Raw genomic sequence first — 25,645 nt, forward strand, 5'->3', positions numbered from 1 at the left:
TAGAGAAACAAGTGTAGAAAAGAACAATATTCATGATAAGTGAAAAAATTAAAAGAAGTACATTTTAAAATGGGCGGCACGGTGGTGTAGTGGTTAGCGCTGTCGCCTCACAGCAAGAAGGTCCGGGTTCGAGCCCCGTGGCCGGCGAGGGCCTTTCTGTGTGGAGTTTGCATGTTCTGCCCGTGTCCGCGTGGGTTTCCTCCGGGTGCTCCGGTTTCCCCCACAGTCCAAAGACATGCAGGTTAGGTTAACTGGTGACTCTAAATTGAGCGTAGGTGTGAATGTGAGTGTGAATGGTTGTCTGTGTCTATGTGTCAGCCCTGTGATGACCTGGTGACTTGTCCAGGGTGTACCCCGCCTTTCGCCCGTAGTCAGCTGGGATAGGCTCCAGCTTGCCTGCGACCCTGTAGAACAGGATAAAGCGGCTAGAGATAATGAGATAAGATGAGACGAGACATTTTAAAATGATAATGAACAAATAAATGAACATAAAAATAATTAAATATTGGAGAGAGTGGAAATGTCTTTATTTCAGCACTATGTTTAAAACTGCAATTTAAAACAGATTTTTTTTTTCTGCATTTTAAAGAGATTTTTATTGTTAAGACTTTACTGTATCAATATGTTCAGTTCAGTGCAATCTCTAAAGGCAATCCAGTCATGGGATTTACCGTGGGAAGAACAGACATTCGACTTTGTTAATTGGTGAGATGAAAATGAAAGGTAGAATTATTTAACTTTTTTTAAACAAATGATCTGATGTAAGGATGACTATTATATATTATCCATTATTAGCATTTGTTGAAAAAATGTTTGGTTCTTTTTTAATTAATTTTACCAAATTGTTCACTTTCACCCACTTGTTTTAATCCCCCCCACCCCTCTCTCTCTCTCTCTCTCTCTCTCTCTCTCTCTCTCTCTCTCTCTCTCATATCCACTCTGCTGCCCTCCTTGTTAAGGGTGTTTCAATCTGCCCTCTTTCACAAGAGCCACTCTCTTACACACTCAGGACACAACAAGCAGTCCAACCCAACACACACACAGACACTCGGTGTGAGTGAGCAGCTATAAGACACAGCCAGCGGCAGCTGAAGGTCACTCGCAGATCTGCACAGTTCTCAGGATGGACGTTCTGAAGAAGGGGTTCTCCATTGCCAAGGAGGGAGTGGTAGCAGCAGCTGAGAAGACAAAGGCAGGGGTGGAGGAGGCCGCTGCCAAAACCAAGGAGGGGGTCATGTATGTTGGTACGTCCAGGATAAGTTTTTTTTTTTTTGTATAGCGGTTGTTGATTTAAACCTGAAACATCTAGGTTTATTATCATTATTAAAGAGCAATTTTAGGCTGTATATAACTAATCATGAGGAGTTCTGTTTTCGAACATTAAGTTTTAAAATTGAAGCATTATCAGTTCTCCTTCAGAAATGACCAATAGCATGCCAAAGGTTGAATTCTTGACATTTGAAGACTCCATTTTATATACAGAAAAAAATAGATGATGAGAACTGAAAAGTTATTTCATGACCGGTTTTACCCTTTATTTCTGTAAACCCTAGCGAGCTCCAGAGCGAGCTCCATCAGGATGCTTTTTGGATGTCATCATTAAAGCTGATGTGTGTCATCATGATGTAAGCAGAGCTGTAAAGCCTGTGGATTTACCAGCATCTCCCACCTGCTTGTCACTCTGATCAACTACTCGCATATCAAGCCGTGTTATCAGCACTCCCTGCTCTCTCTCTCTCTCTTTCTCTCTCTCATGCACACATGCACTTAACAATCCCTGCTGTGGTCCCTGAGTCATGTTGAGCACACTGGCCCTGTACAGCCCTGTGGCTCTGTCTGTACCTTCACTGACTGCAGTGGGTGGGAACCAGAGGAAAATGCAATCAATTCATGTCAGGATGATCAGAGTGCAGCAAATTAATGGACTAAAAAAGACCAGAACCTTCAACTGGGCTTCACTTTTTAAACAACGTTTAACCAATTTTTTTTTAAAAATATTTTCACACATACGGGTCAAAGCTGAAAAGAGTTTCAAAACTACAAAGAATAAAAATGTAATATGGAGTATCATTTTAAAATTATTTTAGCTCAGGAAGAAATGAGCAGAAATTAGAAATGTCAGCCCTTAGAAATGTAATTCAATATAAAAATCTAACATTTACTTATATGACTTGAGTGGAATACAAACATCGCACTGTAGCAGTCAATATCCACAGTTTTGTGTTCTATACATTTCACTTGTCACAGTTCCGACTCCTATTTTATTCTCTATCTGTAATAACGTCATGTAAGGTCATGAATTTTATTGAATCAAATCGCTTCCATCAGATTTTATTGAATGATTTTTTTTTTTTATTGACGAAGTACAAAAGGATTAAAACTATATTGTCTTTTAATATCACGGATTACTAATTTAATATTAATATTCAGACATTAAATATGATTGTTAAAATATTAATACGAATGCATTTTAATATTACATACTGTTGCACTTTGACAGTACTAACCCTTTTTTATCTTTCATCCACATATGCATGAACATGAACAGTAATATTTTAATCCAAAAGCGAATGCTGCAGAGATTGAGCCACCTCCAAATCTGTGCGCCCAGAACACAATCTGCGTTTATCACGCCGGCTCTTGCTCATATTCTTTAGTTCCTTTTATTGAAGGATCCCTTTTCATACAGATTACTCTCAACTCAGTGTGCTACAAAAATCTTAACGCATACAGCAATGCAAATGGAAATCGCTGAAATGGAGAAATGGGGTGTCTGAGGTAGAGGCGATGGCAATATTTATATCTCCAGCATGACTTTTCTGCCTTCTAAGAAATGAAAGGAATGAGTGAAAAACTCCCAACATGCTGTCATTGTTGGCTGCTTCAACAGTGCTGTCTGAGCTCTGGAGAGCTGAGAGGGAAAAAAAAAAAAGAGACCTTTTGGATCTCTATGGCACACGATTGTGGGTCCTCCTGAGGCTTCACTTTTTAAATGTTTAACTTACAGATCATGAGCCGTGTTCTTTGCTTGTCTCATCCTATGAGACATTTTATTGTGTGCTATTAATGCACAGTTGGTACTGAAAACACACAGTGTGAGTATGTGTGTCTTAGTGTTCTGACATACGGGTATGAGTGTGTATTGTGCTTATATTCCATCTATTTGACAGTGTGTAGGCTGTCTGTGTGCATGTGGTTTCTCAGACACGTCCATAAAGTGAGCTGTGTGGGGAGAGGCCAAAAGCAGTGAACTGATGGACTGGGTGAAGGGAGAGAGGGAGGGGTGGTGGAGTGAGTGCATTAGAGCTTGGCGTAAAAGCTTTCGATACACAGTGCATCAGAGTTCAGACGATCAGATTTCAGCACGTACATGCATATGCAGTGTAGATTCATATCTCTGTGCATTTCAAACTCCTGATCTTTGATTCTAAAATGCCTTTTAAAACATAAAAATATACTGTATGGTCGTAGGATGTATATTCTAGATATACCAAAATCAGTCACACATTTTGACCAGTTGATGAACACATTTTGTATGAATTTTGTTTTCCACAAGGCTGTTTACTGCTATACGCACAGGATATTTTCCGTACATCATCGTAAATTACATTACACACAATCATTCACACAAACTGACTGATTGAATTTAAAAAAAAAAGGTTCATCCTGATGATGTGACAGCCATCCATGGTCAGGAGCCAAGGGAGCTAAACTGTCTACGTTGTCTGTTTCGGACAGATGGCATACTCTCTCTCCTTTCTCAATCATGGCAACAGCTGTGTAACAGATGTATGTGGAAGAGGGTAGATAGCGCTTTCCTCTGAGTGTGTTACACTACCCTGTAACGCAGCATAAGCAGCAGTTTGAAATGATGCAGTTGACTGGCTACACGTTTCTCAGAGGACACACATGTTCAGCTTCAGCCTCCCCAGTTGGTAGCTGCCGTATGATAGGGCAGAGCTAGCTGGTGGGTGGGAAATGGCAGGTGACCAAATTAGAAGTGGAAAAATGGGGAAAAAATCATATTCACAGTTTTTTTCCCCCTCAATTACATTGTGCATTTAATACAGTTCTGTCAATGAAAATCAGTTTTGTCCAAATAAATAAGACTGGCACACAAATTCTTTATTTCTGCCACTTCTGCATTTCTGTCAAGAATGAAATCTTGGAGATACCCAAGCTCAGAGCCTTTTGTTATCTGTGGAGGACCTCGAGAATGTACAGCATGTTACCTTTCCCTCCATCCTCTGTTTAATTTACCGCGAGTTGGCCTAATGGTTAGCGTGTCTGCCTCTCGATTGGGAGATCGCGAGTTCTGCTCGCAGTCGGGTCATACCAAAGACCATCATAAAAATGGTACCTACTGCCATCTGGCAAGGTATGCTGCAATACAGATGCAAGTGGAAAGTCAAACTCTCATGGTTACCAGTGGACTAGCCCCCCACTGTACCCCTAGCTGTATAGGCAAGAGGCTGAGGACTATGGAAACGGAGATCGGCGCCACCCAATTGCATGGTGTGGGAAGGACTTTAGACTTTTCTGTTTAATTTATTACACAGACCACCCCTCACAGTATTATGCCATCCAATATAGTGTGAGCCATGTTAAATGGGTCTATGTACTGATTACAACAGGAGCTTTCTAAAGCCCAGGCCTTTGTGTTTGTCCCCTAGCAGTAGTCGGGCTCTCTGGAATGTGCATGTCCTGGTGCTAAATCAGCCCGTTGTACTGAAGAACAAGAACAAAGCTTTACTTGACGTGTGTTTGCGTGAGTGTGTTTGTAATTTTCATGAAAAGGGGAAGAATGTGGCCTACATTACACTGGGATTTTAGTTGGAGTGGTAAAAATAGGACATTCAGGACATTTCTGAGGCTTGAGTGAGTGTTCTCTGGAATTAGACAACAGTGCATCTTGCATGCTATGTAAAAGTGGCGATCTGGAGGAAGCGTGTAAATGATGTTTAGTCTGCTTTTATGAGGCTGGGCAGAACTCCAGCTTTACACAGAGAGCAGAGGCTGCAGTGGGGCTTAGAAAAATCCAGAAAGATCTGTCCCTGCAGTGCATTACTTAAATATTTAAAGCCAAGGGCTTCACCTCGAATAATGGCAAAATATAAGCAGAACATTGGAGTGACACCTGGACATGTAAAAAGAATATTTGTTGCATTGAAGGTTTTGTTTGAGCCGCTATGGATACATCTTAAATTATATATTTAATCTTCATTTTTCTGTCCTTCTTTCAGGTACGAAGACAAAGGAAGGTGTGGTTTCCAGCGTGAACACAGGTTAGGAGGACATCAATTCACACACTTCGACACCACTTATTTGAATTCCTGTTAACAGCACAAGCCAGTTTTACTTAAACATTTAATAGTTAAGTTATTCCATGAACTTGAGTCATACATGAGCTGATAGCCAATGAAGTGCGTAGCACTGAGTTGGCTATAAGCCATATACGACGAGATTGAGTGGAATAACTGTTTTATTCTATCCACATTCCCTGGATTTTGAGAAATTGGAGCATTTTAATTTAAATTTTTTTTGCAAATTCGATAAATAAAAACTTTTATACAAAATGTCCGACAAAATCATTTCCGCTTAGAATGTAAACAAACTGGCAAAATGACAGTAGCAATTTGTAAAAAATGCTATAATAATAATTCTTGAAAAATAAAAAAAGATACGTTCTTACCATCAAATACTTTTATTCCATATTTTGTTGCTTTTTTTTGTATTTTGGGGGGTTTTGTTTTCGAGTAGAGGTTTTATTTCGTCCTCGGTTGGTTCAGCAGCACGCACCGCCATTTTTGTTTTTCTCTACTCACGGTATATGAGCTGATAGCCTAGTAGTAGAGTAGCCAATCAGAGCATGCAATTGCTCATATCCAGTGAATGTGGATAGAATAATGCTGTTTATACCACAGTGTTGTTGAATGATTGAATCTGATTGGTCAGAAAGTATTGATTTAACTTTTTTTGCATAACAGCAGCTCCGACAAAAGTGCCAGTGCTATTTGCAATTGTTCATATAATATGCTTATTAATACACTCATTCTAATGCATTATTATTTATGTAGAAATCACTTACAATGGCAATTGTATGGCAGATGCGCCACATGAACATAAAAAAACTGTAATTGTGGATATAGTGAAGTTTTCTATGAGTAGATGTTTATTTGGTATTTGTGGAAGGAGTCTCCAGTGTCAGTGTTTTGTAACAGTCAATGGTAAAGGTAGAAAGTCTTCAGGGATGGATCAGTTTACAGATTCTCTAACAGGACAAGCTGCATTTTTGTCTTATTTGAGAACCACTGTTTATAGCTGCTATAATGTAAGTGATGACATGAACTAACTTGTGTCACTGATTTTCCACAGCAATAAATGAATAAAGTGTAGTATAACATAAATAAACTGATTCAGGATGCTGTTATAGGAAAATAACTTTTGGGAGGTAATGGTTGATTATTTTCCTGTAAGCGCATGCCTTACTTCTAATCATTATTGTATGGTGACTATTCATTAATAATTGTAACCTTCTCCAGTTCATTGATTCTCATTTTATACATTATACTTCATCCCAAATGTCTTCTGTTTATCTTAGATCCTGTTTAATTTTCATACTTTTTTTTTTTTTTAAATAAATGTTTTTGGTTTGATTTATTTGCACATATGGTACCGAGCTGTGCTTTAAATATTTGTACTGTATGAAAGGAAGGTGGCATATAAATAAAAGTTAATATAATTTATTATTATTATTGCTAGTAATATTGTGAGTAAGGGCATTGTCTCTTGTCACCAGTTGCCCAGAAGACGACTGATCAGGCAAATCTTATGGGCGAGGCCACAGTAGCTGGAGTCAATGAGGTATCAGGGAAGGCAGTGGAAGGTCTGGAGACTGTAGTAGCATCAACTGGAATAGTCAACCCGGTAAACAAACCTAGAATAACCATATGTATAAAACTGATAACTAATAATTCAGAAATGTTGTTGTGTTTTCAATTGTGATAACTTTATTAATACTGTTCTTATATTGATCTGTTTCTCTCGTGTATGGCTGTGGCCAGGATGAACAACTGATCACTGAGGTGCTAACAGGCTCAAACATTCAGCATGATCTTATGCTCTTGCACATAAGCTTTCAACATCAAACCATGTCATGTCATTCCCTCAAAGGAAGATACGTAAAGAATTTAAAGGAAGTCTAAATTTTCGATGAGGACAATAGATTTATTTAGTAAAACGAGACGTAGTCTGATGAAACTCATGAAGCACAAAAATTTAATTTCCCCTCCTGCCCCCTGAGGCCAGACAGACCTACAGGAACAAAGTTGAGTCCTGGCAGTCTAATGAGAGACCCTTTGTCAATGCTGAAACTGCATTCCAGTGAGAGCACAATCGATCTGGCTGTCTGTTATGTCTAATTTGGTAGCTTAGTTCTGGTTCAAAAAAAGTAAACACTAAGGTCTTTGGGTCATTAATGCCATAGCAAACATTAGCTCACTGAATATTTGTTTTGACGACCAGACGTTTTTTCCCCCCCCTTTGTATTGGGTAACTGTGTGATATGGTGGTTTCGTAAAAACAAAAAGATTACAGAAGGGCATTCAATTTTTATTGTGAAATCTAGATCATATGAATAGGCAGATTGGAAACCTAACACACAGTCATGCCCCTATTTAACTGTTTAACCTGTGTGACAAGACAAGACCATACTGGAATATGAAATTGCTCCTGTATTTAATGACACTTACTGCGTTTGATATTGTAGCTATGCCTATTACTTAGAATGCAACAGCACCACTGTAGGTTTTGTACACTGACCCGTCTCAACTCAATTCCCTCAAAAGAATTCAATCATAAAACTATATTTGAGAAAGAGAAACAATAACAATTCAAAATTATTTCCATGATGGCATTATCTTGTAGGATAAATCTATTTTTCTTATAGTGAACCCTTGGATTTTCACCACTGCTCCCCCCCCAATCATTCAATTCTAATCATCTATATGCATGGGTTTTAATATATAATTATTTTTACATTTTCACCCCTAATTCCAATCTCATACATGTCCTCCAGCTAATCAGGAAATTCTCTTAAACGCCACAGACATAAACACTGTTGATTTTATTTTATAGCACTCTAACAGCCAGATATATAAACTATACACTGAGAAAAATGGTGGATACAACATAAATATTGGTTAAACTTGGAGAACTTGGTGAGTTGCTAGCCTGGCTCTAAAGAGGCTATGTCCTGTTCTGTGGGAAACATAGCTAAAGTGCAGATCACTTATCTTAGCTGCTGTTGTCCATCTCTTCTCAGGCTGAACCATCCAAAACCGAAGAAGCAGCAGAGCCAGCAGCAGGTGCAGGACAATAGGTGAGAGAAACCGAGACAGAAGAGGAAATAATGACAGGCATAGAATGATATAGCTATAGACTCCAGACTTGCAGCTATAGACTCTAATATTATAGCTATAGACTAATATTATAGCTATAGACTCCAGACTTATAACTATAGACTCTAATTTTATAGCTATGGACGCCATACTTGGAGCTATGGACTCCAGACTTAAAGCTATAGACTCTAATTTTATAACTATAGACTAATTTTATAACAATAGACTCCAGACTTATAGCTATAGACTAATTTTATAGCTATATACTCCAACTTTATAGCTATAGACTCTGGACTTACAGCTATAGATTCTAATTTTTTATAGCTATAGACTTTAATTTTATAACTATAGGCTCTAATTTTATAGCTGTAGACTCCAGACTTAAAGCTATAGACTCTAATTTTACAGCTATAGACTCTAATTCTATAACTATAGACTACAACCCCGATTCCAAAAAAGTTGGGACAAAGTACAAATTGTAAATAAAAACGGAATGCAATAATTTACAAATCTCAAAAACTGATATTGTATTCACAATAGAACATAGACAACATATCAAATGTCGAAAGTGAGACATTTTGAAATTTCATGCCAAATATTGGCTCATTTGAAATTTCATGACAGCAACACATCTCAAAAAAGTTGGGACAGGGGCAATAAGAGGCTGGAAAAGTTAAAGGTACAAAAAAGGAACAGCTGGAGGACCAAATTGCAACTCATTAGGTCAATTGGCAATAGGTCATTAACATGACTGGGTATAAAAAGAGCATCTTGGAGTGGCAGCGGCTCTCAGAAGTAAAGATGGGAAGAGGATCACCAATCCCCCTAATTCTGCGTCGACAAATAGTGGAGCAATATCAGAAAGGAGTTCGACAGTGTAAAATTGCAAAGAGTTTGAACATATCATCATCTCCAGTGCATAATATCATCAAAAGATTCAGAGAATCTGGAAGAATCTCTGTGCGTAAGGGTCAAGGCCGGAAAACCATACTGGGCGCCCGTGATCTTCGGGCCCTTAGACGGCACTGCATCACATACAGGCATGCTTCTGTATTGGAAATCACAAAATGGGCTCAGGAATATTTCCAGAGAACATTATCTGTGAACACAATTCACCGTGCCATCCGCCGTTGCCAGCTAAAAAACTATAGTTCAAAGAAGAAGCCGTATCTAAACATGATCCAGAAGCGCAGACGTCTTCTCTGGGCCAAGGCTCATTTAAAATGGACTGCGGCAAAGTGGAAAACTGTTCTGTGGTCAGACGAATCAAAATTTGAAGTTCTTTATGGAAATCAGGAACGCCGTGTCATTCGGACTAAAGAGGAGAAGGACGACCCAAGTTGTTATCAGCGCTCAGTTCAGAAGCCTGCATCTCTGATGGTATGGGGTTGCATTAGTGCGTGTGGCATGGGCAGCTTACACAACTGGAAAGACACCATCAATGCTGAAAGGTATATCCAGGTTCTAGAGCAACATATGCTCCCATCCAGATGACGTCTCTTTCAGGGAAGACCTTGCATTTTCCAACATGACAATGCCAAACCACATACTGCATCAATTACAGCATCATGGCTGCGTAGAAGAAGGGTCCGGGTACTGAACTGGCCAGCCTGCAGTCCAGATCTTTCACCCATAGAAAACATTTGGCGCATCATAAAACGGAAGATACGACAAAAAAAGACCTAAGACAGTTGAGCAACTAGAATCCTACATTAGACAAGAATGGGTTAACGTTCCTATCCCTAAACTTGAGCAACTTGTCTCCTCAGTCCCCAGACGTTTACAGACTGTTGTAAAGAGAAAAGGGGATGTCTCACAGTGGTAAACATGGCCTTGTCCCAACTTTTTTGAGATGTGTTGTTGTCATGAAATTTAAAATCACCTAATTTTTCTCTTTAAATGATACATTTTCTCAGTTTAAACATTTGATGTGTCATCTGTTCTATTCTGAATAAAATATGGAATTTTGAAACTTCCACATCATTGCATTCCGTTTTTATTTACAATTTGTACTTTGTCCCAACTTTTTTGGAATCGGGGTTGTATTTCTATAGCTATAGATTCCATACTTAAAGCTATTGATTCCAATTTTTATCCCTATAAACTCTAATTTTTATAGCTATAGACTCCAGACTTATAACTATAGACTCTAATTTTATAGCTGTAGACTCTATAGCTATGGGCGACATACTTGTAGCTATAGACTCTAATTTTATAACTATAGACTAATTTTATAACTATAGACTCGAGACTTATAGCTATAGACTAATTTTATAGTTATAGACTCCGGACTTACAGCTATAGATTCTAATTTTTATAGCTATAGACTCCAAAATTATAGCCTCTTATTTTATAGCTATCGACACCAAACCTATAACTATAGACTCTAATTTTATAGCTATAAACTCCAGAGTTTTTGCTGTCACGAATTCCGTCCAGTGAAAATGAATTCCTACTGAACACTTTGCACATATATTACAATGATTTATATGATTTATTTATTTAGTGGAGACCTTAGAGCTTTTAATTTCTGAACTTTCTATTTTAGTTACCAGTCAACTTTAATACTACTTGTATCACAATCCTGTTGATTGGTCAAAAGGTGGTGACTAATTTTCTATGCCAGCAGTTCCAGCAGTAGTACTGGCTGCAAGGTAAATCACAGGTCTATGTTCATGCACTCATGTAACATGTTATTGTATTCATAGTAACACGACAAGCTGCAGGGTTTTTTTTTCTGTCTTACTAACAGCAAAAGAGAGAGAAAAGCTGGTGAGAAATCTGTTTATAACTACTACTGTGCTAGGTTTTACTCTTTAATAAATAAAAATTGTAATCATCAGCGAGAGGAATACATTTTTTCATATCTTTTTTTCATATACTTGTATATGTAAATACTTAATTTAATTTATCTAGAAGTTTTCTCTATTTTCTATTCTTTGTTTATCCTGTAATGAAGCAGCTGGAATTTTAATTTCCCTGAGGGAACCCTCCCAAAGGGATCAATAAAGTTCTATCTAATCGAAAGCACTCCAGGATGTGCTGCTATTGGAAAATAATTAACTCTGGAGTGGAAATGAATCACGCTATCCTGCTGTTGAATATTTTCATGTCCTGTTGACCTAATACCAACCCCTAAAAAAATATAATTGTGCAATTCCTGGGTATATTTTACATCACAGATCCCTTGGTGGTGGTGGTGGGGTTTGATGGTGGGAGTTGGGTTTGGTGGGCCTATTTTGAGCCCAATTAAAAACAAACAAACAAAAACAAAACATAGGACCAGAGTTATGCTGTAATCCCTTATCATTAAAGCATCACACAAAATCAGCAAAAGTGTAATTAAGGGTTCATACGCCCTCTCATTTCCCTACTGAAAATTATTTCCTGTTTGTTTTTCAGGATTGTTATCTCCAGGACCGATGGCTTCCTGACATGGTCTGTTGGGTGTTTAAGAGGATAGTAAAAGGAGAGTTCATGTTAACTGCAATCAGTTCCCTACTGTTACTTGTGTTTTGATCCCTCCAACAGCAAAGCTTTTTAGTGTGACTCGATAAACACTTTCCAAATAACATTGATGTATAAAATGGCTGAAGTTGAGATGAAATAGTGGTAGTACGATAAAAACTTAATGCCTTTAATCAAACAAAAATCAAGACGCACATCTCACTGTCAGGCTTTCAGTCATTTGTACAGACCTTCCACTTAGCATCTCCTTCCTGTTTCATTAGTCACTTAGAAGGTGCATTCTACAACTCGAACTCCAAAACGATTCTCTCGACTCCACCTGCATTTATCACCAGTCCGTCTTTGTCTTTTTTATGAAGGCGTGCTCTGGACTTGTGAACTACATGACTGTGCTCTGTCACTAAGCACACACAGACCTACATTGTTCTGTCTCCTCAATCAGCCTTATGACAACCTGCATATGCTTCGGGTTCTATCATATACACTTGTATATAATCTAGAAATACATGTATACACCACACACTTTGGGCTTGAGTCAGCTTGCACACTGGTGTATTACATCTACTGTACTTGTATCTGCTTAAAGGCATCCCGAACCCATGTGTCTTACTAACCCTTTGTACTAGTGCCTAATAACCTCAGAGAGCAGTGAAGATCAGGCTTTTGGTTATCAGTAGAGAGGACGTTATAAAGTTCTCTGCCTTCTTTAGAGTAAAAACGAATTTAAGTGGGTTTCTGAGTGGCCCTGAAAGCATAAAACAAGCCTCAGTTAACTATCTGAGAACAAGTAATGCTATCGAGCTGAGGTGACAACAATCATTAATGTCTCAAAACAGACTTCTGCTCCAAATGATGATTTACTAATCTGCCTGCTTTGGCAACCCTTTCTTAATGATCCTAGTTCTTGTTCTGTAAAGCTGCTTGTGACAGTGTCGATTGTTAAAAGTGCTATACAAATAAAATGGAATTAAACTGAATTGTGGAAACGGAGCTGAAATATTAGAAATGGAAGCGTTATTTTGCAGAAGCTATGCATGTTGCCTTAAACACAACTCTCACTAACTGATTGTAACTGGTGCACTATCTGCAAATTATTTCCCAGTCTTTTTTTCTTTTCATTTTCTAAATGAATTGAGCACCTGAAATAAATGTTTGGTTAAAAACAAAAATGCCTACTAGTATTGTATTTCCTTTTAACCAATAAATCACATCAAAGAAATAAGCCAGAGAGTCTTTTAAATAACACATGTAAACCTACATAAGCCATTTATGGCCTCTGATAAACACTATGCAAAATATGTCCTTATTTAACAAAATATTTGATTATATATAATATTTATCATTGTGAGATTACAACACAGGATTACAAAGTACATTTTTTGAAATCATAAATATCTTAGGAAGATTTATTTCTCAAAAGAAGCAAAATGATTTGTCAATTAAATAATAAGACCATTTCAAGCTTGAAATTGGGACCAAATGTCTAGAAAGATATTCTTAATAATTGTGTATTTGATGTATCACAGTCTCAGTGATAAATATGGGATCAATCTGGCTATATTTAAGATATTTCCACTTGATATATTTCCATAGGCAGATTTACATGAAACTAGTAAATTGTAATGGCATTAATTGTAACAATAAACAAAAGTCAGATCTTGCAAAATATACTCTGTATATTTAAAAAAAAAAAGTTATTTTTTTGGTCCTTGAGTAAAACGTGGTTAGGTTTACTATTTATATTCATTTACGTGCATGCATTATGTGTCATAGGTGAGCTGGAGCCAATCCCAGCTGCTCTATTTATATTCATGTTAGATTGGAGGGTGTCTGCTTGTTATGCTTGACTTGCCTCGTCATCATCATATGACACTTACATAAAGGAAGTACAAACTGATCTATAAACATGTGTAGCATGGAAACCTAACATTGACACAAATCTGTCTCAAAATTGACCAAAGCAGTCTTTAAGAGTTTATCATCCTACATAAATGTTTATGTACAGTACTGCTTGAAAGTTTGTGAACCCTTTAGAATTTTCTATATTTCTGTATAAATATGACCTAAAACAACATCAGATTTTCACACAAGTCCTAAAAGTAGATAAAGAGAACCCAGTTAAACAAATGAGACAAAAATATTATACTTGCTCATTTATTTATTGAGGAAAATGATCCAATATTACATATCTGTGAGTGGCAAAAGTATGTGAACCTTTGCTTTCAGTATCTGGTGTGACCCCCTTGTGCAGCAATAACTGCAACTAAACGTTTCCGGTAACTGTTGATCAGTCCTGCACACCGGCTTGGAGGAATTTTAGCCCATTCCTCCGTACAGAACAGCTTCAAGTCTGGGATGTTGGTGGGTTTCCTCACATGAACTGCTCACTTCAGGTCTTTCCACAACATTTTGATTGGATTAAGGTCAGGACTTTGACTTGGCCATTCCAAAACATTAACTTTATTCTTCTTTAACCATTCTTTGGTAGAACGACTTGTGTGCTTAGGGTCATTGTCTTGCTGCATGACCCACCTTCTCTTGAGATGTGGTTCATGGACAGATGTCCTGACAATTTCCGTTAGAATTTGCTGGTATAATTCAGAATTCATTGTTCCATCAGTGATGGCAAGCCGTCCTGGCCCAGATGCAGCAAAACAGGCCCAAACCATGATACTACCACCGCCATGTTTCACAGATGGGATAAGGTTCTTATGCTGGAATGCAGTGTTTTCCTTTCTCCAAACATAACGCTTCTCATTTAAACCAAAAAGTTCTATTTTGGTCTCATCCGTCAACAAAACGTTTTTCCAATAGCCTTCTGGCTTGTCCACGTGATCTTTAACAAACTGCAGATGAGCAGCAATGTTCTTTTTGGAGAGCAATGGCTTTCTCCTTGCAACCCTGCCATGCACACCATTGTTGTTCAGTGTTCTCCTGATGGTGGACTCATGAACATTAACATTAGCCAATGTGAGAGAGGCCTTCAGTTGCTTAGAAGTTACTCTGGGGTCCTTTGTGACCTCGCCGACTATTACACGCCGTGATCTTTGTTGGTCGACCACTCCTGGGGAGGGTAACAATGGTCTTGAATTTCCTCCATTTGTACACAATCTGTCTGACTGTGGATTGGTGGACTGTGGAAAAGGTTACAAAACCATCTCTTTAGAGATGGTTTTGTAACCTTTTCCAGCCTGATGAGCATCAACAATGCTTTTTCTGAGGTCCTCAGAAATCTCCTTTGTTCGTGCCATGATACACTTCCACAAACATGTGTTGTGAAGATCAGACTTTGATAGATCCCTGTTCTTTAAATAAAACAGGGTGCCCACTCACACCTGATTTGTCATCCCATTGATTGAAAACACCTGACTCTAATTTCACCTTCAAATGAACTGCTAATCCTAGAGGTTCACATACTTTTGCCACTCACAGATATGTAATATTGGATCATTTTCCTCAATAAATAAATGAGCAAGTATAATATTTTTGTCTCATTTGTTTAACTGGGTTCTCTTTATCTACTTTTAGGACTTGTGTGAAAATCTGATGATGTTTTAGGTCATATTTATGCAGAAATATAGAAAATTCTAAAGGGTTCACAAACTTTCAAGCACCACTGTAAGTTAATCCCAGGTGTCTGGGGAGGATATGACGCTTTCATGTAAACCTGTAAACATTCCTCTTAAGTAAGGTGCTTCCCAACTGTTTTTGTTTGTTTGTTTTTTAAATATAATTGTACAGAGACACATCAAATGTACATTTAGAATGTAATAGAACTGGGCTAAACCAATGTACGTTCTTATACACGCAAGCAATCAAGTGATAGCACATCACAGTTACACCCAAATTGACTGTCGTCACTCCTCATTCTCAACAACAGACAGAGTAACACCTCGATTCAATAAAAGTGTGAGGAGCAGGCATGATGTGAATGTACAGAAGTCGAGAACAGACACTCTGCCCTGAGGATGCCTTACGCCATCATTATCGTAATCATCATAACAAAAAACATCGCACAATGTGCAGGGCTGTGCAAAATCTTTTTTTTCTTTTTCAGCAAACAATATATACTAGTGCATCTCAAAAAATTAGAATACCATGAAAAAGTTGCTTTTTTCATAATTTAATTCAAAAAGGTACACTTTCATGTATTCTATATTCATTACATGTAAAGTGAAATATTTAAAGCCTTTTTTGTTTTAATTTTGATGATTATGGCTTATACAGTGGTGCTTGAAAGTTTGTGAACCCTTTTGAATTTTCTATATTTCTGCATAAGAGCATGTGGCATGGAGGTGATCAGTCTGTGACACTGCTGAGGTGTTATTGAAGCCCAGGTTGCTTTGATAGTGGCCTTCAGCGTGTCTGTATTTTTGGGTCGGGTGTTTCTCATCTTCCTCTTGACAATACCCCATAGATTCTCTATGGGGTTCAGGTCAGGCAAGTTGGCTGGCCAATCAAACACAGTAATATCATGGTCAGCAAACCATTTGGTAGTAGTTTTGGCACTGTGGGTAGGTGCTAAGTCCTGCTGGAAAAGGAAATCAGCATCTCCAAAAAGCTCGTCAGCAGATGGAAGCATGAAGTGCTCTAAAATCTCCTGGTAGATGGCTGTGTTGACTTTGGACTTGATAAAATACAGTGGACCGACACCAGCAGATGACATGGCACCCCAAATCACCACAGACTGTGGAAACTTCACACTGGGCTTCAAACACCTTGGATTCTGTGCCTCTCCACTCTTCCTCCAGACTCTAGAACTGTGATTTCCAAATTAAATGCAAAATGTACTTTCATCTGAAAAGAGGACTTTGGACCACTGAGCAACAGTCCATTTCTTTCTCTCCTTAGCCCAGATAAGACACTTCTGACATTGTCTCTGGCTCAGGAGTAGCTTGATATTAGGAATGCGAAAGTTGTATCCCCTTTCTTGAAGATGTCTGTTCGTGATGGGTCTTGATACACTGACACCAGCCTCAGTCCACTCCTTGTGAAGCTCTCCCATGTTCTTGAATCAACTTTTCTTGACAATCCTCTCAAGACTGTGGCCATCCTTGTTGCTTGTGCACCTTTTCCAGCCACCCTTTTCAGCAATGCCCTTTTGTGGCTTACCCTGACTTGACAACAGTCAAGTCAGCAGTCTTCCCCATGATTGTGGTTGTGTGTACTGAACTAGACCGAGAGATACACTGTGTTCATACTGTTTTACTCAAACTCGAAATGAAATATTCTAATATTTTGAGATGAGTTTTTTTTGTTTTTGTACTGTATGCCATACTGATTAAAATTAAAATAGAAAAATGCTTGAAACATTTTAGTTTGTGTACTGAGTCTATATAATATATAACATTTTCACTTTCTTAAATAACTGATGGAAAATATTGAACTTTTTCACAATATTCTAATTTTTTGAGATGCACTAGTACATGCTTACAGTGGTTGGTTTTTCCCCCCAGTTCTGTCGAAAGACAAAATGTCTAAATCCTAGGAGATCAGTAGTTTATGAAATACTCAAACCAACCCTTCTGATACCAACAACCATGTCATGAGTCATGCTCAAAGTCACAGAGATCAGTTTTTCTTCTTTCTGATGAACATTGAAGCTCTTGACCTGTATGATTTTATGCATCATGCTGCACCACATGATTGGACTGAACTGCATAAAAGACCAGGTGTACAGGTTTTCCTGTTTAATTGACTGGAGAGTGAATGCTTGGTAGCAAATTTGAATAAATTTGACTTATAATTAACTTGGCAGGTCAGAGTAAAGTATACGACTTTGCTGAGATCTCTACTGAAACTCAGGAGGAGATGTGAGATTTATGGGGACTTGAGCAGATGTCTCGCTCTTATTTGATCATATTGCTCTCTGGGAGAAACTATGAAAATAATGGAGGATGTGTTTTAGATTTTTCCTGTGGGATGACCAGTGAGTCTTGTGAAGGTGTGGAAATGCTTATGGAGACAAAAGAAAAAAGGAAGTGATCGAACCTGTTTAAAGCAGCTGATGTCTGTTTGTAAAAGGACACCGTAAAGAAGACAGTTATAGTCAAAACTGAGTATCATCCATTTTACTTTCTGTGATGCCATTTTAACATCTCTCATCTCATTATCTCTAGCTGCTTTATCCTGTTCTACAGGGTCGCAGGCAAGCTGGAGCCTATCCCAGCTGACTACGGGCGAAAGGCAGGGTACACCCTGGACAAGTCGCCAGGTCATCACAGGGCTGAGACACAGACAACCATTCACACCTACGGTCAATTTAGAGTCACCAGTTAACCTAACCTGCATGTCTTTGGACTGTGGGGGAAACCGGAGCACCCGGAGGAAACCCATGCGGACACGGGGAGAACATGCAAACTCTGCACAGAAAGGCCCTCGCCGGCCACGGGGCTCGAACCCGGACCTTCTTGCTGTGAGGCGACGGCGCTAACCACTACACCACCGTGCCGTCACCATTTTAACATGAATAGGATAATCATCACATTCCAGCGGAGTGAGAAATCCTCCACCCATACAGCGCACAGCCAAACCCATGTGCAGCAAAACATAAACAAACCTGGAGCAACGCCCAGGGCTCGTGCTGATGTTTTTGAGAGCTACCTGTGGCCTCAGACTTACAAAGCTCAGATTAATAAAATAAAAGAATAGTTTGGCAAATCTATGGATTTAAATCCAACAGCATTAACAGACTACAGATGTTAAGGAATAAATCCAATTTAAGCTCTAAAACGTATATCCATATAACTACTGATTTTTAAGGCTAATTGTAGTTAAGTGGAAATCAGGAATGTTTCCTGTTCTCCCTCGATCACACTGTAGCCTCCAAAATATAATATAAGACTAATATTGGTTAGCTTCATAACAAACCTGAATGCTGGTTTTATAGCACAATATGAACAATTTGCCTAATGTTAGCTAGCCAGTAAACCTGGCTACTGATTTTATTGCTACTGATTATATACTTTGCTAGTGAACTGGCTCCAGGTTTTAATCTTAGATACATTGCCAGTGAACTTGGCTATTGGTATCATTGTTAACTAGTTTTCCAGTGACCCTGGCAACTGTTTTTAATGTTTTTAATATGTTAGCTTACTAAATAGACTTCATGCTAAAACTATAATGAATTTCCTGGTTACACAATTACACTTTGTGACTATACAGGACACAGTTATAGAAGTGAACTATTAATAATCACGCTATCTGTTATCACCCAGATGAGGATGGGTTCCCTTTTGAGTCTGGTTCCTCTCAAGGTTTCGTCCTCATGTCATCTGAGGGAGTTTTTCCCTTACCATCGTCATCTCAGGCTTGCTTATCAGAGATTTAAAAAAAAATTATTAGGGATAAAATTAGTTCATACATTTAAAGTCTTTATTCTTCTGTAAAGCTGCTTTGAGACAATGTCTGTTATTAAAAGCGCCATACAAATAAACTGACTTGCTAACTAGTGAACCTGATTATTTGTATCCATGTTAGCTAGTTTGCTAGTAACCCTGGGAACTGGTTTTAATGTTATCTTGTTTGCTAGTGAACCTAGCTAGTGGTTTTAATGTTAGGTAGTTGGCTACATGTTAGCTAGTTTGCTAGTGTTTAGGGTCAGTTGTTTTTCTAAGTAACCTAACAAATCTGGTTAGCATCTCAAGTTGAATAGCAAAATGGCTACTTTTTTTTGGCAATGTCTAGTGTTTGCAAACAGTAAATAATTTTATCATGCTATATCCTCCTTGATTCATAGATTTACAGATTATTGGACTTTCTGAGGTTAAAGATATCCTCATGTCCACCGGTGATTTAGAAAGTTCAGAATCAAAGTTAATGGTTTGTTTTTAAGTACCCAAACTTGTTTTTAAAGAAAGAGCACATTAAATAGTTTGAGAGTAAGCCAAGTGGCAAACCAGTGAAACCAGTCTAGCCTGATCACATCTTCCCTCCTGTTTCCATTCCACACTCAGAGAATCAGCCAATAGACTTTTAGTTTCAGGGTGTAAGCAAATTTAAGTACGCCGTCTTCGTAAGCAACCACCCTAATCTGGAATCTCTTTTTCTCACACAAACTGATACACACTGGGAAACACATTCATTCTGCTGCTGGGACTTCATTCCTGTGAACATGTCTAAAAGTTTCTTTGTAGATGCTGTAGTTGACAAAGCAGGTGAGTGGATTTAGCTGTACATTTATTTTTTGTTTGTTAATTTGGGTTTTTTTTAAAAGATTTTTTGGGGGGCTTTTTTCACCTTTATTGGATAGGACAGTGTAGAGACAGGAAATGAGCGGGAGAGAGAGAGGGAAATGACCTCGGGTCAGAATCGAACCCGGGTCCCCGGATTTATGGTATGGTGCCTTATCCACCTGAGCCATGATGCCCCCATTAAATTTTTTTTTTTTTTGGGGGGGGGGTTGTATAAGGCTGAGATACTCTAACCAGAAAAAATCTTGAACCTCTAGTATTCCACATACTGTCAAGTAAATTACCACTTGCAAGTTTAGTTTGACTTTTTTAAATTTTATCCTCTCAAATAATAATTATATTTTTTAAAATCAACTTTTTGCTTTTCTAAAACGTTCATTAATCAAGGCAATATAAACTCATCAGACTACAGACATTGCTGTTGTCAATCTTTACTTTTAGGTTCATTGCATTGAATTATTTAAAGCCTAACATAATCATGTTCTTTGCTTTCCTACCCCAGCTACGGCTGCCAAAACTAAGCTGAAATCCATGCTTGGTGGAGGGGAAGACAACAAAAATAAACCAAGCGGCTCAGGAGGTATTGGAGGCCTTTTTCCCTCAGCAGGAGACTCGAATAAAAAAGAGAAGAAAGGACTGTTTGGAGGCCTGTTCTCAACACCCGAGAACGAGATGAACCCAGGAGAAGCAGAAGTAGGAGGAGGTGCAGAAGGAGGTGGTGAAAGTACGCTGTCTTAATTCCTTTAATAATAATAAAAAATACATTATTTTGAAGCAACAGCATGGTTCTTAATCCTTCTAGTTAGACTATACAAAGGTAAATATTTATTTAGCACTGATTTTAACATTTTTAATCATTGAAAACAAGGAAGGAATATAAATGAATAACTTAAAAGGATCTTGATCTTAAAATGAAGACATGTTTTTGGCCTGAGGTTCTTTGCTGTGTTTAAGAACCCAGCTCAGTAGAAGAAATGCTTCACATGCTACATGATACTGGGAGTAAGTCTAGATAAAAACTTGTGGACGTTGCTAATGAAGAGCTACACAATAATATATATGTAATATTTTACTTTCCAGGTCAGGATTTCAACTCGGCAGTGGATGCGCTTGCTGGTTTGTAAACTGAAGGAGCCAGGAATGTTTCAAAATATCACCGAAACTGTCACTGCAATTACTGAATCTTTGCTTTTCTTCTGAATGGAGCTGGACAGAACAAATACAACAGGAAAAAGTTATTGTGGATATGAAGGCATGATAAATGAACAAGCAACTAATCAGCCTATTACTATTTTATCAATCAACAAATATCAAGTAGCTCTACATGTCCATATATGATTAAAAGTGTTTGGTGGATTTATATAAATAATGTTTTTATACTCAATATTGTATAAATATGTCAAAATTAAAACTGACAAATGTGTATTATTACTATAAGGTATCAATTTCTGACATTAGATCTATACTAAGCTTGTTTTTACACCCATATTTTATGTTTTAGAATTAAAACAGCCTACTGATGAATTTAGAAATAATGTAAGTTATTTGTATTTGTTTTTTTAAACTTGTGCCCTTGATGCAAAGCCCCACTCAGAGCTTAGTTCTATAAACGTGTTTTTAAGTCTCTTTTGTTCAAATATGGAAGTAAAATAATTTGAATAAAGAAAACTGTTAATGAATGGTTGACAGTTGTATTGTGAGAAACCTCACTATGGGTGTTTGGTTTAATGAATGCAGTGAAACATTGGCTTTTAATGATATAGACATAGTGGCATACATCACTGTGTGAGTCAGTTAACTATGTCGAAGTGAGCGCACTGATTCTAGTTTGTGAGCTAGGCAGGTTACTTCCTGGTCTCGCACTCAGAAGTACAGCTAGTATAACATGTTTGTTAGCTCATGTTGCTTGCTATGCTGTTGCACAATATTCTGTTTTCTGCCCAACTAGCTTATTTACAGAAGCGTATTGCTGCCACACCAGAAAAAAGAAAAAAAAATCAGTATCATATAATAACATGAAAAGTTTGTTATAACATTATATTTTTCACATTATAACAATATTTTTTCATGTTATAACATGGTAATTTAATATCGTGTTATAATGTGATAATTTGGTTTCATGTTATGTTGTTCGTCCGTCACTGTCGACAATGACCAAGGACATCACTTGGAAGAAGACTGGATGCAGTGTATCTGGCTGTGGCTGATCAGTCCAATGTGGGCTTGAAAGGCCCTGCCATACATCGGCCACAGGTGGGCCACTGGTGTGAAGGGCAGGGAGTTGGCTCTGGATTTGTGCAGCTCATCTTTTCTTTATGCTTCCGCAGTCCTATTTTGCACGTATGAGGTAGCACCTTTGCTGATATAGCTTTACCAGGCAGGGCGGTCTTGCACTGCTGTTTCCCAGGAGTCAGGGTTAATATCAAAGTTCTTCAGAGAGGCTTTGAGTGTGTCCTAGAAGCACTTTTTCTGCCCCTTCTGCCAGTTCACCATAGAACAATCTCTTTGGGAGGCATGTGTCTGACATGCGTACAAGGTGGCCTGCCCACCTGACTTGGGTTCTCCTCAGTAAGGTATGGATGCTAGGCAGATCAGCTTGAGAAAGGACCTCTATGTCTGGAACTTTGTGCTACCAGGCGAGCTTCAGCAGCTTTCTCAGGCAGTTCATGTGAAAAAGATTTAGGTTTCTGGCATGGCACTCATAAACTGTTCATTTCTCACAGGTGTACAGTAGTGTTGGCAGCACAACTGCCTTGTACAACTTCAGCTTTGTGGTCAGCCTAATGCCTCTTCTGTCCCATATTGATTCACGTAGCTGTCCAAATGCAGAGCTTGCCTTGGCGATGCGCGTGTCAACCTTGTCATTTATGTTCACAGATTTGGAAAGTGTGCTACCAAGGTGCATAAACTTGTCAACAGCTTTCAGGGTTTCCCCCTTTGACAGTGATAGCTGGTTCCATGTAAGGCTTCTGAGGTGCGGGTTGGTGCAAGACGTCTGTCATCTTTGTACCGATTGTGAGGCCGAAGTTGTTATAGGCAGTAGAAAAGCAGTTCATGCTCTGCTACATCTGGGCCTCTGTGGCAGTATTGAGTGTGCAGTTGTCTGTGAACAGGAAGTCGCCCACTGAGGCCTCTTTCACCTTGGTCTTGGCCTGGAGCTTCCACAGGTTGAAGAGTTGGCCATCAGTCCTGAACCTGATCTTGATACTGGTTTCAACATTATCGCAGAAGGCACCTGACAGCATAGCTGAAAACATCATGCTGAACAGGGTGGGCACAAGCACAAAACCTTGCTTGACTCTGTGACTAGGAAAGCATTGGAGGAGTCGCTTTTATCCAGTACTTGTAGTAGGCTGCTTTCTTGGAGGCAAATGTGTTGTCTTGCTGAGAGGCTCTATGTGCTTCATGCTTTTCATCCAGCAGCTTCTGAACACTTTCATCATTGTCATTGAACCAGTCTTGATGTTTGTGTGCTTTGGGCCAGATGAGTGAGTGCAGTGTTGTAGACCACATCACTGAGAGCTGCCCAGTTCTTTTCTGCTCCATTTGCACTAAGGTTGAGTTGGCTTAGCTTGCTGTCAGGGTCCTTACTGAGGTTCTGACGCACAGAGTGCTGTTCCAGGTTACTGACATTCAGTCACTTATTTGCTGGTTTCCCCTATGGACAATGCCTGGGTTGGATGCGCATGTTGAGCTTCGAGAAGTTGAGTCTATGATCTGTTCAGCAGTCTGCACTGCACATGGTCATCATCACTCTAACATCTTGCCAATCTCTTTTTCTGACTATAACATAGTCGATAAGATGCCAATGCTGACTGCATGGGTGTATCCAGGATGCATTGTTAGGATCCCCACCTGCTGCAATAAGCAGGCCAGGATGAGATGAAGTAGGCTATGTTTAGGGCACTTTTTCCAGCCCTTCCCCAGGCCAAGGAGGTGAATGTTAACTCATAAAGACAACAACGAAGGGTAACAAATACATGAAACTTTACTGAAGCACTTCTCACACTTACAGCGCCAGCATTCACCTCCATACAACCGACCCCCCCCACACTACACATGCGCAGTAACACTTAACGAACTCCCCCTTTTCTTTTAAAGAAAAGAAAACAGTTCCTTAATTGAATGAACTGTTGAATAAACAAAACTTTAAATCTAAGTGTTGCTTTAATATTACAAGAGTCCCTTTGATTTGTTGTTCTGTCCACTTATTCTTTAAGGTGCCATACACCTTCACTGACAGCCTTCAGCAGGATGAGTGCTGATGTTCCTTTCTTTGTCGAGCAGTCAGCAAGCTGTTCTTTAGTCGCTGACCACATGATGTGTTGGATGGTTCCAGATTGAATGAGCTCGTTGATTATTGCTGATTTTGAGATGTAGGCCAAGTTTACATTAGACCATATCTGTCTCGTTTTCTTCGCGGATGCACTGTCCGTTTACATTAAAACGCCGGGAAACGGGAATCCGCCAGGGTCCACGTATTCAATCCAGATCGTGTCTGGTCCGGTGCTGTGTAAACATTGAGGATACGCTGTGCTGAGCTCTAGCTGGCGTCGTCATTGGACAACGTCACTGTGACATCCACCTTCCTGATTCGCTGGCGTTGGTCATGTGACGCGACTGCTGAAAAACGGCGCGGACTTCCGCCTTGTATCACCTTTCATTAAAGAGTATAAAAGTATGAAAATACTGCAAATACTGATGCAAATACTGCCCATTGTGTAGTTATGATTGTCTTTAGGCTTGCCATCCTTCCACTTGCAAGTGGTAAGTGACGCGCATGCCCGACATGCACTGGGATCTCACACACAGCGGCTCAGTCCCGAATCACTGCTTGTGCGCTTCACTCGCGCGCTCTGTGAGCTGCGCAGGGCCGGAGTGCGCACCCTCCAGAGGGCACTCGCTGTTCAGGGCGGAGTGATTTGGAGCGCAGGATGCCTGCGGAGCCGAGCGTATCCGTGTATTGGCGTTGCTGTGTGCACGCGAATCGTGTATTGGCGTTGCTGTGTGCACGCTAATCGTTTTAAAAACGTTAATCTGATGATCCGCTGATACGGTCTAGTGTAAACCCCACCTTAGTTTCTTCTTGGTGACTGGTTTGGTAGATTCGACAGCATCAAGCAGTGAGTGATTGTCAGTTACACATACAATAGGTACACTTTTGTGTTTGCAGTCACCTACAGTAAGTTCTGAGTACAGTGTCACAAAGAATATTGCATTATCAATGCCGTCTGCAAGGGCCAGTGTCTCTCCTGCCAAAGTGCTTCTAACAACCCTTCTGATTCTTCTTGATTGCCAGCATATAGGTGAGAATCTTTCATTCTCTCCTATGAGCATGATTAGATGCCCACCCTGGGTACCACCATTTGGAAGGTTGCCCATTGAAGAATCACTGAACACTACTAGCTTTACGGGAGCTGTCTTTTCCCAAGTGCTGGAACTTCAAGGTCACCTCTTCAGATTTGAGTTTCCTGATCAGTTTGTTTGCAAAGTCCAGAGTCTGAACAGTAGTATGTTTCGTACTGGATGCCAAGATGGATACATCACACATTACATCAGGCCGTGTTTGTCTTGCCACCCATAGTA

At 39.2% G+C, this 25,645-nt stretch overlaps 2 protein-coding genes across 2 annotated transcripts; both read left to right on the plus strand.

Moving 5' to 3' along the window:
* Positions 1-968: 968 nt before the first annotated feature.
* On the plus strand, positions 969-13,036 carry sncga (synuclein, gamma a). The gene is made up of 5 exons (XM_060926296.1): positions 969-1,244; positions 5,244-5,285; positions 6,800-6,927; positions 8,324-8,380; positions 11,802-13,036. Exons 1-4 carry the CDS (start codon positions 1,124-1,126, stop codon positions 8,378-8,380), a joined length of 348 nt encoding a protein of 115 aa, XP_060782279.1. The 5' UTR covers positions 969-1,123; the 3' UTR covers positions 11,802-13,036.
* A 6,858-nt stretch (positions 13,037-19,894) lies between these two features.
* On the plus strand, positions 19,895-21,768 carry zgc:193505 (uncharacterized protein LOC559113 homolog). Its single transcript, XM_060924826.1, has 3 exons — positions 19,895-20,023; positions 20,562-20,783; positions 21,140-21,768. The coding sequence occupies exons 1-3, from the start codon at positions 19,981-19,983 to the stop codon at positions 21,181-21,183; spliced, it is 309 nt and encodes a 102-aa protein (XP_060780809.1). The 5' UTR covers positions 19,895-19,980; the 3' UTR covers positions 21,184-21,768.
* Positions 21,769-25,645: the final 3,877 nt, after the last annotated feature.

Source organism: Neoarius graeffei, chromosome 7 (genome assembly GCF_027579695.1).
Source record: "Neoarius graeffei isolate fNeoGra1 chromosome 7, fNeoGra1.pri, whole genome shotgun sequence".
Taxonomy (NCBI): Eukaryota; Metazoa; Chordata; class Actinopteri; order Siluriformes; family Ariidae; genus Neoarius; species Neoarius graeffei.

What these genes read in the sequence shown, in the direction of transcription:
- sncga (XM_060926296.1), top strand. Translation starts at nt 1,124, where the DNA reads ATGGACGTTCTGAAGAAGGGGTTCTCCATTGCCAAGGAGGGAGTGGTA. An exon ending in GGAGGGGGTCATGTATGTTG is followed by an intron (nt 1,245 to 5,243) that starts GTACGTCCAGGA and finishes TCCTTCTTTCAG; the next exon opens with GTACGAAGACAAAGGAAGGT. An exon ending in CAACTGGAATAGTCAACCCG is followed by an intron (nt 6,928 to 8,323) that starts GTAAACAAACCT and finishes ATCTCTTCTCAG; the next exon opens with GCTGAACCATCCAAAACCGA.
- zgc:193505 (XM_060924826.1), top strand. Translation starts at nt 19,981, where the DNA reads ATGTCTAAAAGTTTCTTTGTAGATGCTGTAGTTGACAAAGCAG. An exon ending in TGCTGTAGTTGACAAAGCAG is followed by an intron (nt 20,024 to 20,561) that starts GTGAGTGGATTT and finishes TTCCTACCCCAG; the next exon opens with CTACGGCTGCCAAAACTAAG. An exon ending in TGCAGAAGGAGGTGGTGAAA is followed by an intron (nt 20,784 to 21,139) that starts GTACGCTGTCTT and finishes TTTACTTTCCAG; the next exon opens with GTCAGGATTTCAACTCGGCA.